Genomic DNA, 18,546 nt, shown 5'->3' on the forward strand with positions numbered 1-18,546 from the left:
TTCGCCTTCCAAAGCCGGGGGTTCCATCCTTGGTTGAGGATGCCACATGAGCTAAGATCCCATATGCCTCCCAGCCAAAAAGCCAAAACAGAAAAAGAAACAATATTGCAACAAATTCAACACAGACTGTAAAAATAGTTCACATTAAAATCATCTTTAAAAAAATTTTTAAATAGCAGATACACCATAGAGCCTCTGAGTCACGAGGCAGTAAGAAAGCCTAGGTGCATCTCTGTACTCTGGGAAAAGAAACAAAAGAATCAGCCATATTCCGCAGGCATTTCAGAGCAGGGGGGTATTATAAACAGTGAGGTTTACATGCAAACGGATGCTTCCGGGAGAAGACATGTGGCTACAGCGCAAGGTCAGCAGCTGCTAAAGTTATTAAGTGAATGTTTAATGAGGACCGCGTTATTCAAACCCTCAGAGAAGCAATATCTCCCCGCACACCAGGGACTGGTCACCAAGGGCAAACAACAGCTTCACGCTGGGGAAACCCGGGGCACGCCGAGTTCACCCGCATCACCAATAAGGAGAAACAAGGCCAGCGCGGCCTGGCTGCTACTCCGCCCCCAGTGCACGGCCTGCATCTGGCCAGAGCGCTCTGGGTCCTCCTTTCTCGGCCGGCTCCCCTTCCCCAGCGCCCTTGGGAGGGGAGGAGCCCCGGGTCTCTGGTCGGGAGACTGATGGAAACCTCACTGCGTCCACACAGGCAGCCCCGAGCCGGAGACACGAGATGAACACGAGCCACACAAGACCAGGAGGGACTCAGACCTTGGGCAGGACCCGCTGATCTTCTGACAGTCCAGCCCTGAGCCCGGCATCAGGCTCTCGTCACCTGATGGCATATTTGGACCATGCCTGGAGCACACGTCTGGGTTTATGACGAGTGGAAATTGTTTTCTGAACAAAAAGGATTCTTACATCTTCTGTGGGGTGGCCTCGGAGACTGACATGTACAAAAATAGCTGCTCGGCTTCCGGAAAATAGGTGCAGATGCTTGGGGGGAGAAAGGCCATCAGACCAGGGAGGCTTAGCACAGCTTAGAGTCACGGGAGGCCTCAGAAGTGGTCAGAGATGTCTGTAGAACCCACCGCCCACTCCAGCCTCAGCCTGCAGAAACCAGCGCCGGGTTCCAGGGAGGGTCGGTCCCCTTCCGGCGGGGATGCTGACCTGATGACCGTGTGACAGGAAGCCCCAGCCCCGGAGAGGACACACCCTGTGTGTCTGTCTGTCCGGAGGACCCCCAGGTCTCCTCCATCCTCACGGCCTGGACCGCAGGGAGGAGACGCCATGACCCCCACCCTCCCCGCCCTGCTCTGCCTCGGTGAGATGAGGAGGGGCAGGGGCAGCCCTGGTCTGGGGACCCCCCCCCCCGAGCCAGCCTGCTCCCTCAGGGGACCCCAGGGCCCAGGAGGCTCCCGGGGAGGAGAGGCGCTGCTCAGAGCTGAGGGCAGACCTCTCACAGGGCTCTCTCTTCCAGGGCTGAGTGTGGGCCTGAGGACCCAGATGCAGGCTGGTGAGTCTGTCCCCAGGGCCAGATCCCTCCTCTTGTGGGGACAAGCGTCACCTCCAGGCCCTGGGGAGGAGGAGGGCAGCTCGGGGCTCAAATAGGGGGAGTCTGGGAGGTTTGTGCTGAGAGCTGGAGTCTGGGGGAGGACACCTGGTGAGCCCATCTCTGATTTCCTTCCAGGGACCCCCCTCAAACCCACCATCTGGGCTGAGCCGGGCTCTGTGGTCCCCTGGGGGAGCCCCGTGAGCATCTGGTGTCAGGGGATCCTGGAGGCCCAGGCATTCCGTCTGGATAAAGAGGGAAGAACAGTTCTCTGGGAGAGACAGAAAGTACTGAAAACCAGGGACAAGGCCCAGCTCGCCATCCCACAGATGACCGAGCAGGACGCAGGGCGCTATTGGTGCTACTACCTCAGGGGAACTCGCTGGTCAGAGGGCAGTGACCCCCTGGAGCTGGTGGTGACAGGTGAGAGAACCTCCGGGGCCTCAGGCTCTGCTCTCGGGACCGGGTCTGTTCTCAGGGGGTGTCCCTCTCACAGCCCAGCCCTGGGGTGCAAGGGGGGAGCCCCACGGATCCAGCTGCCTCCTTCTCTCCTAGGACGCTATGGCAAACCCAGCCTCTCAGCCCTGCCGAGCCCTGTGGTGACCTCGGGAGGGAGCGTGACCCTGCAATGTGGCTCCCACTGGCGATTTAACAGGTTCCTTCTGACCAAGGAAGGAGAAGACGAGTCCTCTCGGACCCTGGATGGACAGTGGAGCCCTGACAGGCAGACCCAGGCCCTGTTCCCCGTGGGCCCCGTGAGCCCCGGACACGGGTGGACGTTCAGATGCTACGGCTTTAACAGGGACACCCCCCAGGTGTGGTCGGCCCCCAGCGACCCCCTGGAGCTCCTGGTCTCAGGTGAGGAAGTCCCGTCCTGACCCAACATTTGTGCAGACAAGACAACATACTCAGGTCTCTGCTCCCAGGGGAGCCCCTGTGAGGGGGGGAGAGAGCGTGGTGCTCACAGGACAGACACACAGACAGAGACGGCGAGGCCTGGGGCCGGGCCGGGAAGGGCGTCCACGGGGGACGCGGTCCCAACGACCCGGCCCTATCTCTCCCCAGGGCTGTCTGGGAAGCCGTCCCTCCTGAGCCCGCAGGGCCCTGTCGTCACCTCTGGACAGAACCTGACCCTGCAGTGTCGCTCTGACGCCGCCTACACCAGATTCGCTCTGTCCAAGGAGGGGGGCCGGGACCTCCCCCAGCGCCCTGCCCGGAGGGCCCAGGGGGGGCTCTCTCAGGCCGACTTCCCCCTGGGCCCGGTGGGCACCGTCCACGGGGGCCAGTACAGATGCTATGGTGGACACGGCCTCTCCTCCGAGTGGTCGGCCCCCAGCGACCCCCTGGAGCTCCTGGTGGCAGGTGAGGGGCCAGCCGGTCAGTCAGGGGCCAGACTCTGCAGAGGCCCCACCGGGGAGCCCCAGGGGTGATGCTGGGACCAGGGGGAGGGGTCCCCAGGAGGGGACAGTCAGACGGGGTGGGGGAGGGGGGACTCGGAGAAACAGAGACGGCGCTGAGGGTCCAGAGAGGCCGCGGAGTCTCGCTCAGAACCAGGGCTGGGCCCGCACCCCTTTCCTCTCTACAGGACCGCTCAGAGACAGACCCTCCCTCTCGGCGTGGCCGGGCCCCTCGGTGGCCCCGGGGGAGAACGTGACCCTGTTGTGTCAGTCGGGAAACAGGACGGACACTTTCCTTCTGTCCCAGGAGGGGGCAGCCCATCAGCCCCTGCGTCTGCTCGCCCAGGACCAAGGCGGGCGGTTCCGGGCCGAGTTCTCCTTGAGTCCTGTGAGCTCGGCCCACGGGGGCACCTACAGGTGTTACCGCGCACTCAGCACAGACCCCCACCTGCTGTCCCGGCCCAGCGAGCCCCTGGCGCTCCTGGTCTCAGGTGAGGCCCCGTGGTCAGCTCTGAAGGAGCCCCCATTTCTAGGGTGGGAGTTGGCGGGCTCCAAAGAGAGCCAAGGAGGGTCACACAGATGGGGACCCAGGCTTCAGAGGGACGGAGGGAACACTACCCCACGCCCTTTCCCACATCCTGTCACTGGGCTTCTCGGGCGACGGGGGAGGAGGCTGAGAGCCAGCAGCAACCACGGGGCAGATTCAGAGATGCGCTGAGCAGAGTGGGTCCCAGGTAGGGGCAGCCCCTTCCCAGCCACAGGGGTCATCCAGAATCCTGGGGACCCCAGCCCCCTGACAGGAGCTAAAGGTAACAGCTCCTGAGACAATGGGGTCTCTGTAACATGAGGGACAGCTGGCCCCAGGCCTGTCGGGGTCCTGGGCTGATGGAACTCTGTTTGCAGTCTCAGCCCACCTGGTGTCCTGGGGGCGGTGCTGGAAGTTGGACAGAACAGCAGGGCAATTGCAGCCTCCAGGGGCTCTGAGGCTGATGGATGAAGGGTCAGGGGTCATGGAGCGGGAGATGCTGGGGCCAGCCTGGTGGGGGGAGCAGCAAGGCTGAGGAGGGGAGAAGCAGCCCCACCCTCACCTCTTCCTGATTCCGCAGGAGGTTCAGAGGATCAGCCTGCCCCTCAGTGGACTCAGGAACTGCAGAGTAAGAGTGAGGGTCTTGGGGAGCTGGTCGTGGGTCCCGTGGGTCAGGCTGACTATGCCCCCGGTTCAGGCGCCTCTGGAGACTCTGATGTGGACCCCCTCACCCTCACCACAGCCGCGTCGGGCCTCAGCTCCTCCCAGTGTAAAAGGAGAGGCCCCTGGCCCAGACTGTAGATGTCCGGGTTCTGACCTGGGTGTGACCCCCCTCGGGCGAGCAGGTGACTGTGGGACCTGTCCCCTCCGCTGCAGCGTGGTGACGGCGTGTGGGGGGGACCCAGAGGCCCCTCATGCAGCCCGCCCCTCCCCCGCCCCCGATGAGATGGGGGAGGGGCGGGGACCAGGGAGGACCCTCAGCTCCAGCTGAGACCCTCGGGCAGCCCCCTCAGGCGAGGGGCCCCCAGAGCAGGAAGCCCGTGTCCTCCTGGGGGCCAGCTCAGGGGGCGCTCAGGGCACCCACGGCCCTGGTTCCAGTCCCGGCTCTGCCCCGTCCAGGTTGGGCGACTTGGGGCCCGTGATCTCCGTCTCTGTGCCTCAGTTTCCTCACCTGTAAAACGGGTGGGAAGGGTTGGAGATGGAGGCACAGACCCCAGCAGGAGTCCGCACACAGTGGGTGCTCAGTCAAATGGCATCCCTGGCTCACTCAGACATCTCTGGTGCCCCAGGCCTCACGTGGTACCTGAGTGTCCTCATCGGGGTCTCGGTGACCTTCGTCCTGCTGCTCCTGGTCCTCTTCCTCCTCCTCTTCCTCCGGCACCGGGGTCGGGACAGACGCAGGAACTCGGGTGAGTAGGGAACGGGGTGACTGGCTCCCTGGAGGCCTTAGGGCATCAGACGAAGGGAAACCCAGGACATGGGAAGAGTCAGCTTAGAAAACATGGTCCAGAGACTGATACTCGAAAACTCAGAAAGAAAACACCCACTGTCAGCCCACGAGCACTAACTTAAGCCATCTCCCTCCTTCTCAATGTCACGAGCTGAAACACACACCACGAGCCCAGGCTGCCTCCTCTCCTCCTGAATCCCACGCGGAGGGCGGGGCCACCACCTCCCCCGGGGCCGAGCTTCTGCCCCTCTGAGGCTCTCGGAACCCCGCCCAGTGGTCCCCCTACTCTGCTACAGGTGCTGCCGTGAGCGACGCACAGTCTGAGGTGGGGCTGCAGCTGGACCGTCGGGTGAGACCCCTGCTCCCGTCCGGCCACCACAGACCTCCTGGTGCCAAACTCAGCCCAGCGCACGCGTCGCTGCGCCCACCCCGACCCCTCCTTCCCGGCTCCCTGGGTCCTGCCGTGACCCCAGCCTCCCCTTGCCCTGTGACCTCACGGCCCCTCCTTCGGGGCGCCTTTCCCAGCTCCGTGTCCTCTGGCTGACCTTCTGGTGTGGGGGTGCAGCCCCAGGTCTCAAGAGGACGCGTGCATCAGTGGATCGCCCACACGCCCCAGGCCCCCCTCCTTCACCCCCCAGCAAAGGGCGCAGGAGAGCGGGCCCCATCCCCTGGCCCTGCAGGTATGGCGGGCACTCACCTCGCGGTGAGAGGGGCCCCATGCCAACAAGCAGGCGGATCCCAGAATGCAGGGGCCTGACGAGGAAAGTAAATCGTGAGACGGACTGGGCGCATGGGGTGGGCACACCCAGTAGGAAGGCCCTGAGGCGGGAGGGACGCGCTTTAGCAGGAAGACGGCCATGTGCCTGGGCAGATGAGCAAGAGGCCAGGGCTGAGGCAGAAACCAGGGCCGGACAAGGCACCCGGAGGCTCCCGGGCGTCAGGAGGCCCCTGGAGTTTCCATCAGGACAGTGAGCTGACCTGACCCGAGGTCCCAAGCCTCATCTGGGCACAGAGGGGAGCTGGCTGGAGGAGGGGCGGCGGGCCCAGGAGGCGCCTGTCCTGTCTCACGGTCTCCCTCCAGCAGAACAGGCGGGAGGCAGACCCCCAGGAGGGGACGGGCGCCCTGTGAACCCCTGAGATGAAGATGAAGGCGGGAGGTGCCCCCTCTCCTCCCGGTCAGGGGCATTCCAAGAAGGATGGACAGACGCACAGCACATGGGTCCCTCCTCTCCTGGCCCCCAGGTGCCCCATCTCACACACCTTTCCCCCCACCCAGCAGGCTGCCACGTCCGAAGCTCCCCAGGACGTGACCTACGCCCAGCTGAACCACTCGACTGTCAGAAGGGGGACGGCCGCACCCCCCGGCCCCCCGTCGGGGGAGCCCCCAGCAGAGCCCAGTGAGTACGCCGCTCTCGCCTTTCGCTAGCCCAGGAAGGACCTGGACCCCAGGCTCCAGGGACCAGACCTCAGGGACCCCAGGAGGCACGGGAGCGGCCAGCAGTGGAGATCACCTAAAGACCAGCAGCCAGTCCCTGGGCTCCTAACAGACCACCAGGGGCCCCAGGACCCTTTCGGGTCAACCGGTTCTACCCTCAAAGATAACCAATATCCTGACATTTGTGAAATAATGCAACAGACCTGCCTAAAATCAGTGTGTGGATGAAAAGTAAACTGGATCCGAGCTCTGCTCCCTTCTGGAGGCTGAAGGGAACAGTCTGACTCAGTTTCTTGGAATAACAGAACTTATGCTGGTGGGAATCAGGCTTCCTGTCGGCTGAGGGCCCTGCCCGGCTTCCAGAAGCTGTCCCAGTCCTTGCCTTGGGGGTACTCGCTTCGTCTTTGAAGCCCAAACGGGAGACGAGAATTGCTGCCTCTCCCTGACCTCATCCGCCGCTTCCCTCGCCCACTGCTGAGTACGCGCGTAACTCTTTGGACTCACCGAGCTAATTTAGGATCATGCCCCCTTCTCTCAGCTGCAGCTGCGTGATCCTTCTTGCCACATGAGGTGACATGCTACAGGCTTGGGGATGGGAAAGTAGCTATCTTTCTTGGGAGGGGGGTCTTTATTCTGCCCATCACACATTGTAAGTGTGTGCACCATCCAATGGTTATTAGTAAACGTATACAGTTGTGCAACCATCATACAAACCAATCGCAGAACACATTTCACCATCCCTCAGACTTGGCTTGCCTGTCTGTAGGTGTGCTCTGATCTCTGCCCTAGGTGGCCACTGATCTGCTTTTTGTGTTTATAAATTTGCTTTTTAAGGTTTTTCATATAAATAAGATCAAATTAATACTTAAATCTTAATTTGATCTTATTTAACATAAATAAGATTAAAAATATTTAGTCTTTTCATTCAGGCTGTTTCCCTAAATTTAGCATAATTTCTTTTCAGTTTTTTCCATGTTTAACATTGGACTATAGTTTCTTCTTTTTACTGTTGACTATATTCCATGGATTATATTACTGTGTTTTGTTCATTCATTTACCGTTAATAAACATGTGAATTGCATTCAATTTTGACTATGATGAAAAAGCTTGCAAAAAATGTTCCACCTGTGCCTGGGAGTGTACAAAGATAAATGTGTGTATTGAGAACCAAAACCAAAAGCAAACCATAACAAACAACAAGGCAACACAGAAGTTGGAAAACGTTTTCAATAAATGATAAGGTAAACAGTATGCATCAAATGTATGAATTTAAAACACTGATTTGTGCAGGAAAAAACTTATGAATTTAGAAAATTTCGAACCATGAATGAATATATTACAAAAGCCTAAAAAAGTCAATGACCTCAGTACCCACACTAAGAATTTAGGGAGAGATAGTAAATTATTTCACTTGAAGGTAGAAGGTGGGAATAATAAGGACAAGGGTAGCTAATAATGAAGACAATCAAGAAGGAGAGAAAAATCAATCAAAGCAAAAAGCAGACTCATTCTTGACAACAGTCATAAATTTTAACCACCACAAGCCAGGGTAAAGGAAAGAAACCATGTTTTTTCAGTACCGTATCATGAACGAAATCGCAGGCAGCAGCACAAATCCTACAGAATTTATTTGGTGACAGAACATGATGAAACGTTTGATACCAACATCCAGAAAATGAAGAGGAAATGGAAATATTCAAGTGTACAATTTACTAAATGGACTTAAAATTAAATGGAATATTGATCACTTTATTCATTGACTCGGTAATCAAATGCCCGTGACTGAACTATGTAGAACCTAAAAAAGTCAAACTGAGAGGCAAGGAAGGCAGAATGGTGGTTACTAGTGCTGGTGTGAGGAGGAGGGGAGATACTTTGGTCAAAGGGCACAAACCTGTGGTTAGAAGCTGAATAAGTTCTGGGCATTCAGCCTTCAGCAGGGTGATGATAGCTAGTAACACTGTATCACATTTCCAGTCTGGTGAAGAGGGTACACCCAGTACATCTAACCACACAAAAAGGAAGTAGCAGCTGTGAAGATATGGAGTGGTTAAGTGAAGCTGTGGTGTAGCTAATTCCCCATGTGTATCAGCTTGGGATGCTTTGCTGGAGATTATGTATCCATTTTTTTTAACTTAACGAATAACTGATTGTCTTTATCCAACAGTGCTGGGTCTGAGGTGGGGCCTGTGGGATCTTTGATCATCTCACAGCAAGCGGGGCACGCAGTTGGGCATGGAGGGGCCCCCTGAGCCCCCACTCCGCCCGTCTGCCTGTGAGGAGGAGCCCCAGTGGCAGGGACCGGCTCCTCCCTCTCCCCGTCCCCACCAGGGGCAGGGGGTCCTTCCGCTCTGACCACGGTGGTGCGCACAGACACAGCCCGGCAGTGAGCTCCTGGATTCCAAGGAGAAATTGGCTTTGGTACTGGAGTCCTGTGGGGCCCCGCACCCAAGGGTCCGGAGACCCTCTCTTTACAAACAGGAGGCTTCAGCCTGTAGAGACCCCTGACACCAGAGGGTCGCTGGGCTCCCCTTGGTGACCGTGGGCCCTGGGCCAGCCCGGACGGAGGGTGTCGGGGGATTCCTGGAAAGGATGTGGAGCTGAAGTGTCGGGCGCCCTTCCGCCCTCACTTCCCCCAGATGTCAATGCAAGGCTGTCCCCAGACTGGTCACCACCCGTCCACACGCAGTGCGCTCCCCCCCGATGGCAGGGCTGGGGTCTGTCGTGGGGCTGAAGCAGGGGGGCTGGGGAGAACTCACCCACCTTGACCCGGTCCCATGGGCCCCAACAGGGCCCTGGAATCGCCTGTGGGGATAATATACATAACCACAAAATAAAGGGGGTAGGAAAAATGTGACCTATAGATTTATAAGTTCTCCACATTTCCCGTGAAGAGGTAAAATTCTCTTTCCGTGTAAAGTTGGGTGTGTACCTGACAATCTCTAGGACAGCCACTTAACCAGCAAAGAGGTACAGTTACAGCACCAATGGAGAAATTAAAACGGAAAGCTAAAAATATTTTTAAATCCGAGGAGAGGCGGGAAAGGGTAAACAGAAGAACAAGAAAGAGGAGGGAGAACATTTTAAAAGATGAAATGGTAAACCCAAACAACAACCTTATCAGCAATGACATTATATGAGAATGGGCCAGACACAGCAATTCAAGGACAGAGACTGTCAGACTGGTTAAAGAAAAAACCACCGCTACGAAGACCCTACACCATGAAGTTTAGAAAAAGCTCACTTCAAATATAACATATGCAAGATAACATGTAAAAGAATGAACAATAGGAACGAACCTTGGAAACATTACTCCATGTGACGTCAGCCTGACACATAGTATCCCCTATTGTATGATTTCACTGACATGAACGGCTGGGAACAGCCAAATCCCTAAAGGCAGGGTTAGGACGGAGCTGACCAGGGGCTGGTTCTAAGAGGACATAAGGGATTCTTGCTGAACCGGTACAGAGTTTCTGTTTGGGATTATGAAAATGTTCTGGAAAATGTTCTGGTGGCCATGAATGCCCAACATGGTAAATGTGCTTAAGGCCACTGAACTACACGCTTTAATCATGTTTCAACAGTGGAAAATATCAGTCTGTAGGTTTTACACCATTAAATAAAAGTAGAAGGATTAAAAATGTACTAGGCAAACTCTAACCCAAAGGAAACTTAAGTGGTTGTATTGGTTGCCGTTTACCACAAATGGCCACAGACTTGGTGAATTGAAAGACTTATGTGATCTTACAGCTCTAGAGGTCAGGAGTATGAAATCAGGCTCACTGGCGTGAAGTCAAGAAACAAGAAGTTTCATTTAGTTCATCTCAGCCCAGGACCGGAATTCTGGAAGGCAGCTGAATTCTAAATATTGATCACGTGTCCAGCAATGTTGGAAAACTACTTTTAAATCTTCTTTCTTTCTTTATTTCACTGTACCAAGTCTTTGTTGGGGCCTGTGGGATCCAGTCCCCCAACCAGGGATCGATCCCGGGCCCCCTTGCACTGGGAGCGTGGAGTCTTAGCCACTGCACTAGCAGGGGCCTCCCAGAACACTCCTTCCTAACTAGAGCAGAACGTCTCTGTGTTACTCTGTATTCTGTGCACACAGGTGCGCAGTCTTGGTAACGCAGCATTGGTCTCACCCACTTGAGAGCCGCTCGCTTTGTCTGGATTCACTTCCTTGGTAGGTACCGCCAGTGCGAGGGTGAAGAGCCGTGGTCGTGGGAACATGCTCGAATCCTCGCCAGGCACAGAGGCGCAGACCCCGGTTCTCACCTTTACGAGTGATGTCTAGGGTTGGTTGGTAAACACGCCTTCACAGATGAAAGCAAATCCCCTTTTACTTCTGATGTGTTTTTATTTTCAGCAGAAACCGTTCAGATATTTTATCAAACGCTTTGCCTACATGTGTTGTGGTGATTATTCTTTCACTTGTTTTATCGATATATTGCGTGATGTGATAGATTTTTAAAATTTTAAGTTACTCTGTCCATCCAAAAACAAACAAACCAACTCACAGAACGGTCACGAGTAACGTCCCTTGAACATGTCACTAAATCTGACTTGTGTACACTGTTCATGGATTTACATCCAAGGCCATGGGAGAGACCATCCTTTCCCTTTCCCATTTAAAATTCCCTTGTCAGGTTTTCATGAGTGTATCTTTCTGGCCTGATAACTGTGTTGAAGTGTTGAGGTAAATGCCTTCTTTTTCTGTTTTAAAGGAATGTTTACGCAGTTACGGAGTGTGTGTGTGCTTAATAAGCACATAATTGTTTGGGACTTCACTGCTGATCCAGTGACTGAGGCCCGATGCCCCCATGGGAAGGGCCCAGGCTCCATCCCTGGCCGGGGAGGTAGATGCCACTCGTCCCACTAAGGATCCGCACGCCGCAGCTGGAGGCCCCGGCTGCCAATGGAAAGCAAAGACCATGGGCCGCCGTGAAGACCCAGCACAGCCAGCTAAATTATACAAAGAAACAGTTCAGTTTTTTTTTTTTAATTAGTACTTAAGTGTTTGGAATAACTCACCAGGGAAGCTTCTTGAACTGACACACGCATCGGAAAATGGTTACCGCATAGCTTTACTTAAGGCCTCCGTCTGATCACCTGGTTGCCATTTCTTCGTGATGAGAACATTTAAGATCTACCCTCTTCACAAGACTCGAAAATTCGGTACTATAACTGCCCTGCTGTACATCAGATGCCCAGAACTTATTCACCTTGTAATTGGAAGACTGTGCCCTTTAACCAAAATATCTCCCTCTTTCTCCCTCACTCCAACCCTGGTAACCAGCATTCCACCCTCTTCACCTCTCATTCCAACTTCTGTAGATTCTACATACCGCAGTCGTGGGCGTTTGACTACAGATTCAATGCATACGGTGACAGATGTTCCGTTTAACCTTACATTTGAAACTTACCATTTGAAATTGTCCATTTGAAGGCTACCATTTCATCTGTATCTGCTACATTGGCATGTTTCAAAATGTTTCATAATGTTCTGTCACTATCTTTATAAAGTCTATAGAGTTCCGTGACAGTCTTGGCAATTTCTTTCATAATATTAGAAATGTGTGGTTTCTCTCTTTTTACCTTGGCCCTGGTGGCCAGGGTTTATGAACATTGTCAAAAACGAGGTTTTTTTTGCCTTAACTGATTTTTTCTACTCTGTGGTTGCCTTCATTTTTAGCTACCATTGTCACTGTTATTCCTGAATTGCACCTTTATTTGAAAAAAGTTTCTACTTTCCACTAAATTCTTGGGATGACAAACTAGGTCATCGGGTTTCTTCTAGACTTTTCTGATATATTCATTCATGGTCCTCAATTTTCTCAACTCATAGCTTTGATATGTATTATTTACATTATCATTCATTGAAAACATTTTCTATCATCTTTTTTGTTGTTTTTCATTTGGATTTTTGGTTTTGGTTTTCAAATTACACATTGATTTTGAGATGTCTGTTGCATTATTTCCCAAATATGAGGATACTAGGTATCTTTGAGGGTAGAATCGGTTGACACGAAAGGGTCCAGGGGCCCCAGGTGGAGGAGCCCAGGGACTGGCTGCTGGTCTTTAGGTGGTCTCCACTGCTGGCAGCTCCCATGCTTCCTGGGGTCCCTGAGAACTGGTCCCTGGAGCCCGGGGTCTGGGTCCTTCCTGGGCTAGCGAACAGCGAGCCCAGCGTGCTCACTGGGGTCTGCTGGGGGCTCCCCCACTGGGGGGCCAGGGGGTACAGCTGTCCCCCTTCTGAAGATTGAGTGGTTCGGCTGGGCGTAGGTCATGTCCTGGGGGGCTTCGGACGTGGCACCCTGCGGTGGGGGGGAAGGTGTGTGAGATGGGGCGCCTGGGGGCCCGGAGAGGAGGGACCCATCTACTGACGGTGAGACCAACTGTCTGTCCGTCCTCTTCCCCTGTCTGTCCTTCGTGTCCAGCAATCCCCCCGACAGGGAGGAGAGGGGGTCACCCCTCCACCTTAGCCTGGATCTCGGGGGTTCACAGGGCGCCCGTCCCCTCCTGGGGGTCTGCAGCCCACCTGTTCTGCTGGAGGGAGAGAGTGAGACAGGAGAAGTACCTCCTGGGTCCGCCGTTCCCTCCTCTAGTCAGCGCTCCTCTATGTTCCCAGACGTTTGTTCAGTTGCTCCGTCGTGTCTGACTCTGCAACCACATGGACTGCAATGCCAGGCTTCCCTGTCCTTCACTATCTGCTGGAGTTTGCTCAGACTCATGTCCGTCTAGTCGGTGATGCCATCCAACCATCTCATCCTCTGTCGTCCCCTTCTCCTCCTGCCTCCAGTCCTTCCCAGCTACAGGGTTTTTCCAGTGAGTGAGTTCTTCGCATCATGTGGCCAAAGTACTGGAGTTTCAGCTTCAGCCTCAGTCCTTCCAATGGACACCCAGGACTGATCTCCTTTAGGATGGACTGGTTGGATCTCCTTGCAGTCCAAGGGACTCTCAAGAGTCTTCTCCAACACCACAGTTCAAAAGCATCAGTTCTTCAGCACTCAGTCTTCTTTATGGTCCAACTCTCACATCTGTATATGACTACTGGAAAAACCATAGCTTTAACTAAGTGGGCCTTTTAATACGCTGTCTAGGTTTGTCATAGCTTTACTTCCAAGGAGTATGGCTGCAGTCACTGTCCACAGTGATTTTAGAGCCCGAGAAAATAAAGTCTGACACTGTTTCCATTGTTTCCCTGTCTATTTGCCATGAAGTGATGGGACCGGATGCCATGATCTTCCGTTTTTTGAATGCTGAGTTTTAAGCCAGCTTTTTCACTCTCCTCTTTCACCTTCATCAAGAGGCTCTTTAGTTCCTCTTCATTTTCTGCCATTAGGGTGGTGTCATCTGCATATAGGAGGTTGTTGATATTTCTCCCAGCAATTCTGATTCCAGCTTGAGCTTCATCCAGCCCGGCATTTTGCATGTATTCTGCATATAAGTTAAATAAGCAAGGTGACAATATACATACAGCCTTGACATACTCCTTTCCCAACTTGGAACCTGTCAGTTATTCCACATCCCATTCTAACTGCTGCTTCTTGACCTGAATACAGGTTTTTCAGCAAACAAGGCAGTCTGGTATTCCCATCTCTTTAGGAATTTTCCAGTTTGTGGTGATCCACACAGTCAAAGGCTCTAGCATAGTCATCGAAGCAGATGTTTTCCGGGCACTCCCTTGCTTTCTCTATGATCCAGCCAATGTTGGCAATTTGATCTCTGGTTCTTCTGCCTTTTCTAAATCCAGCCTGAATGTCTGGAAGTTCTTGGTTCACGTACTGCTGAAGCTGAGCCCCAAGGGTTTTGATCATAATCATACGTACACCTCTGCAAGTGTGTGCGCTCTCACAGGCGAAGGCGGCTTTGCCTTCTTAGGGAGCAGGAGTCCAGGGCCGACTGGGGCCTGCTCAGGGCTGGTCCTGGCGGGGCGGCTGGAGCCCCAGTCAGGTTCCAGTCTGCTCCCTGTAGAGGAGGCGAGTCTGCACGCGCGCTCTTCAAGGGCAGAGTCGGGGTTTCCTTCAGCGCTCTGGTGAGCCCTGCTGGGCCGCAAGCCAGCAGAGGCGGCTCCTCCCCCCAGCGCTGGTGCTCAGGGCTGAGGGGCTCCATATGTGACTCAGACCGCCGGGTCCCCAAGGAGACCCCCTCCCCTGTGACACCCCCGTCTGCTCCCCGTCCCCCGCCGCGGCGGTAGGTCCTCCCAACCCGACTCCGCGTGGGTCGCTCTGCGGTCCTGGCTGCGCAGCGCTGTCTCCAGGCTGGTTTCCGAGCGCCTTGCTCTGCGGGTGGCTGAGGTTTTGAGGCGCTGGCGGAGGGAGGTGAGCCGGAGTCATCCTACACCGTCCTCTGATCTCGTCTCCTTCCTCCTGTTCAAATACCTTGGATCCCTTTCCTCCTCCGCCGGTATCCTTTCTAGTTTCCTGACTTCCAGCTGGCTGACTCTCTCTTCCACACGGGCTGCTTAATTGACAGAGCTCTCCGAGCATTCTTCATCATGTTCGCTGAGGTCGTCAGCTCCACCATTTCTGTTTCCTTTTTTTTTTTAGAATTTCAGTCTCCTTAGTGATGTGTTATTCCAGCTCATCCATCACATGCCTGAGGTCGCTGAGCGGCCCTGCTGTTTCCTTAGAGTGCATCCGACCTTCTTCCCGGCAGCTCCTCTGAAGTCTCCATCAGATCGGAACACTCCACGACCTTCGGGCCCTTGTTTGAGGACTGTCATTTTTGTTTGTGGCACAAGGGCATGGTGCTTCTTCACGCTGCCGCCCCGAGTGACTCCTGTCCTGGGGCCCCTTTCCGCTGGATTCAAGGACTCCACACCGTAGAAGCTTCTGCTTTCCAGTAGGTGGCAGCGACGCAGCGCAGGTTTGGGGTTTCTCTCGCCTGAGTCCCCGGAATGAACTTGAGAGAGGGTGCCTCCCACCCTCCGCCGCCTCTGTCGGAGGTCCCACCTCTGACCCTCAGCTGCTGGCCCCAGGGTGGTCGGTGCCTGGGTTCGCAGGACTGCGGGCTCCTCCCCCAGTCTGGGGCCCCCTGAGCCATAGGGTCTGTCACCATGGGGGGCGGGGGGAGACGTGCACCGCGCCCCTTGCCGTCGGGTCTGCGGGCTCCCCAGCTGCGGATGGGGAAGTCACGGGAATCTCTGCGCCTGGCAGGATGTGGCCCCAGGCACGTGGCTGGCTCCCCGTGATCGCAGCCCCAACCCCGGCCCAGGACAGGAGGCCCGGGTTTGGTGCCCCGCCTCCCCGCTGCCGCTGTGTCCTCTGGGGCTGCAGGACCCGCGGCTGCAGTCAGAGGGCGGGGATCGCGGGCGCCCGCCCAGCTGGGACCCTCCGGAGGCGTCCTGCGTGCCTCCCTTCCCACCCAGCACCCTGGCATGCGGGACTGAAGCCCCTTGGTTGAGCTGTGGGTACTTCTCTGGTTATAGACGGAAGGGGAGAGGCAAAGGGCGCACCTCCACCTGCCACGCGGGGGTCCCTCTGATGCACACTGTCTGACGTCCACTCATCTGTCATCGATGATTGCATCTGGCGCCCACGTGGGAAGCAGCTAACCAAGTCAGCATCTTCCCGCTGACTCATCCAGATGGATTTGGAAAGACCACACCCTTCCCCTGCAGGGGCGCCACAGCTTCGCTCCCTGTCGGGATTCTTCCTTCTGTCTCCCGGGGCGTGGTGACCGCCTCCTTTTCATTTCTCAGAGCCCCAGATGCCGCCTCCCAAACTCCACGAATCCTCCATGATTCGGGCAAAGTGAACTCTTAGGACATGTGTGGGGGTGGGGGTTGTCATCTCAGAGCAAGGAGTGAGGAAACGGGGGAAGTGGCCTTCAACCATCTTGGAAGTGGTGGCCACAGATTGCATTTAAAGTGTGTGACTCTGTGTGTGCGTGCGTGTGTGTGTTAATGCCTTCCAACAGGAGGGTCATTTGGGCCTGAATCCTGAAAGGTCTCCACAGTCTGATGTGAAGGGTGACACCCAGCTTTGAAGGGGGCGCTAAAGAAACAGAAATACCTCAAGTGATTTCTCCAAGCAGATGGAGAAACCAGCCCGCTGGGCAGGAACTGTGTGAGGTAAAACCTGGCCCCCAGGCCCAGGAGGAAGAGCTGCCTCTTCCTGGGTGAGCGGAAGAGCATCGCGCCACCCCCGACTCAGGGCCTGCTCCCCCCGGGGGCTCACCGGGTCTCCACCCGCGGAGGCAGCCAGTGAAGCCCACCCTCCCGGGTCTGGGCTCCGTCACACTCCCGTCCTGAGTCCACCCTCCACGCAGCACCTTGCCAACTGCCCCTTCAGAACCGTGTCCTGCTCAAACTCCTCACCAGCTTCAGGGCAAACCCCAAACTCTAAGTGAACTCAAGGCTGTTTGTCATGCCCCAGAGGAAATGCCTCCCAACCTCAGCTCTCATTTCTGTTCTGCTCCAAACCCAAAGCCTGCAGTCACACCACAAACACACACACACACACACTCAGACGACGTCACACAATGGTGAGCCGTTTAACACACGAGTGCTTTCCCATATCTGCTTTTTTTTGGGTCATCTAGACCTGGCAGATCCATTCCCATGCCTCCAGTTGAAACTCCACGGTAAGAGTAAAACCACGATGACTGCCTTGTATGTGTCTTTTCTGAATGTGTTCGTGACTGCTACGGGGTACACCAGGGACACACGGGTAAATCCACGTGAGCGTTTATCTACTGGTGCTTCACCCGTTACTGGAGCTCAGTTGCCGCTGAGTTTTTAATTTACACATTGGAGTTCTCTAGTTTATTTGCAAGACAGTGGCACACGTGATCCTCATGAAGCAATCAGGGCCCCGCAGTCCATTTTGTCTCTGCTCCTCTGTCATAATCCAGAGTCCCTGCGCCTTGGGCAGCAACGCATAACCGCCACCGCCTCCCCCTCCTCCCGTCCACACAGTCCCTGTGTCTCCAGGGCTCTCAGGACCATTCCTTCCCCTCTGGAATGGTCTCCTTCTCACCCCAGGTCTCTGCCTCCCCAGAAAGCCACTCCCTAAAGCATAGTCCACTCCGGCCCTCAGAGGCGTCCCACTCCCGCCATTGCCTTTCCGCTCGCCTGGAGTCCTGGAGGGGCAGGTGGCCAGTGGGAGGGTCTCGGGGAGGCCACAGGGCCGTGCAGAGGAGAGAGGAGTGGGGTGGGGACCCCGGGTCAGCCCAGCGCCCCCCTTCATGGGCTCATCCCCAGGACCCTCTCAGGGCCCAGCCCCCACCCCCAAGGCTCCAATTCAACAACTGGGGAGTCGGGGTCCTCTTTGCTCAGGGGGATCCCAGGCCACCGGGGCAGTTTCAGAGTCTCTTGGAGGAGTCAGGTCCCTCAGATATCTGAGGACAGGCTGGTCTCCAGGGGGACTGAGGTATAGGGTGTGCAGGGTGGAAGAGAGCTCTTGGGCGGCCTGCGGAGGATACAGACTCCATCCTAGGCAGAGGCCCCCCAGGCACTCGTGTTGAGGTCCCCAAAGCCTCTGATGGGAGCGGCAGTGACGGGTGCATTCAGTTCTCACTCAGGACAGGCAGCGCCCGTCAACAAGGAGCCCCCAGGCCCCACGCCGGTGTCCACGGGGCACAGTCCTGGGCTCCCCTTCAGCGATGTCCCGCTCTGAACCCCAGTGTGCTGGTCTGCGCACTGGGTGGAGCCGGCGGCAGTCTGTGACCTTCACCCCCTGCTCCCCCTCCTCCTCTGACGGGAGCCCCACAGCAAATGCTGCACGTCAGGGGAGCGGGGGATGGGGAGGCCTGGCGCCAGAGACCTCGGTGGGCGCCCTCCGGAGCCGGCACCAAGGAGCCGGGCGTGCGTTCCCATGAAACAGTCTTAAGTTTCTAGAAAGCTCCTTCCATCCCCACTTCACTCCCTGATTCTCTGGACAGAGATCCGGGATTCCCGGAAGAGGGAAGGTGGGGAAGGCGCTCCTGCGCGGCGGTGGCAGCGGGCTGGCTGGCACCCCAGGGGCCGCCCTGGGGACGGCAGGGGCACCCCGGGAGGGCGCCGCAGCTCCGCGGGCGCGGAGCGGCGGAGCGGGCGCAGGGGTGAGGAGCGGCGGCTGGGGGGTCTGCGGCTTTGAGCCAGTACGTGAGTATGCAGGCGTCCAAGGAGCCGAGTTACCAGTTAAGCAAGGGCTGTGAAGAAATCCTCACACTTGCTAACGCAGTTGGCAGGGGGCC

At 56.0% G+C, this 18,546-nt stretch overlaps 1 protein-coding gene across 2 annotated transcripts in view; it reads left to right on the forward strand.

Moving 5' to 3' along the window:
- Positions 1–463: 463 nt before the first annotated feature.
- The window catches only part of LOC122692588 (leukocyte immunoglobulin-like receptor subfamily A member 6), a 109,003-nt gene continuing 90,920 nt past the window's right edge, over positions 464–18,546 (forward strand). The window contains exons 1-10 of one of the 2 annotated variants that reach the window (XM_043900318.1): positions 464–1,327; positions 1,484–1,519; positions 1,694–1,978; positions 2,111–2,413; positions 2,621–2,917; positions 3,141–3,443; positions 4,059–4,106; positions 4,768–4,887; positions 5,225–5,277; positions 6,208–7,402. In XM_043900318.1, coding sequence (XP_043756253.1) covers positions 1,294–1,327; positions 1,484–1,519; positions 1,694–1,978; positions 2,111–2,413; positions 2,621–2,917; positions 3,141–3,443; positions 4,059–4,106; positions 4,768–4,887; positions 5,225–5,277; positions 6,208–6,354 — 1,626 coding nt within the window. In that variant the 5' untranslated portion in view covers positions 464–1,293 and the 3' untranslated portion in view covers positions 6,355–7,402. Of the gene's footprint in view, positions 1,328–1,483; positions 1,520–1,693; positions 1,979–2,110; positions 2,414–2,620; positions 2,918–3,140; positions 3,444–4,058; positions 4,107–4,767; positions 4,888–5,224; positions 5,278–6,207; positions 7,403–18,546 lie in introns of those variants that run through there. The other variant, XM_043900309.1, reaches the window with a different exon arrangement.

Source organism: Cervus elaphus, chromosome 4 (assembly GCF_910594005.1).
Source record: "Cervus elaphus chromosome 4, mCerEla1.1, whole genome shotgun sequence".
Classification (NCBI taxonomy): domain Eukaryota; kingdom Metazoa; phylum Chordata; class Mammalia; order Artiodactyla; family Cervidae; genus Cervus; species Cervus elaphus.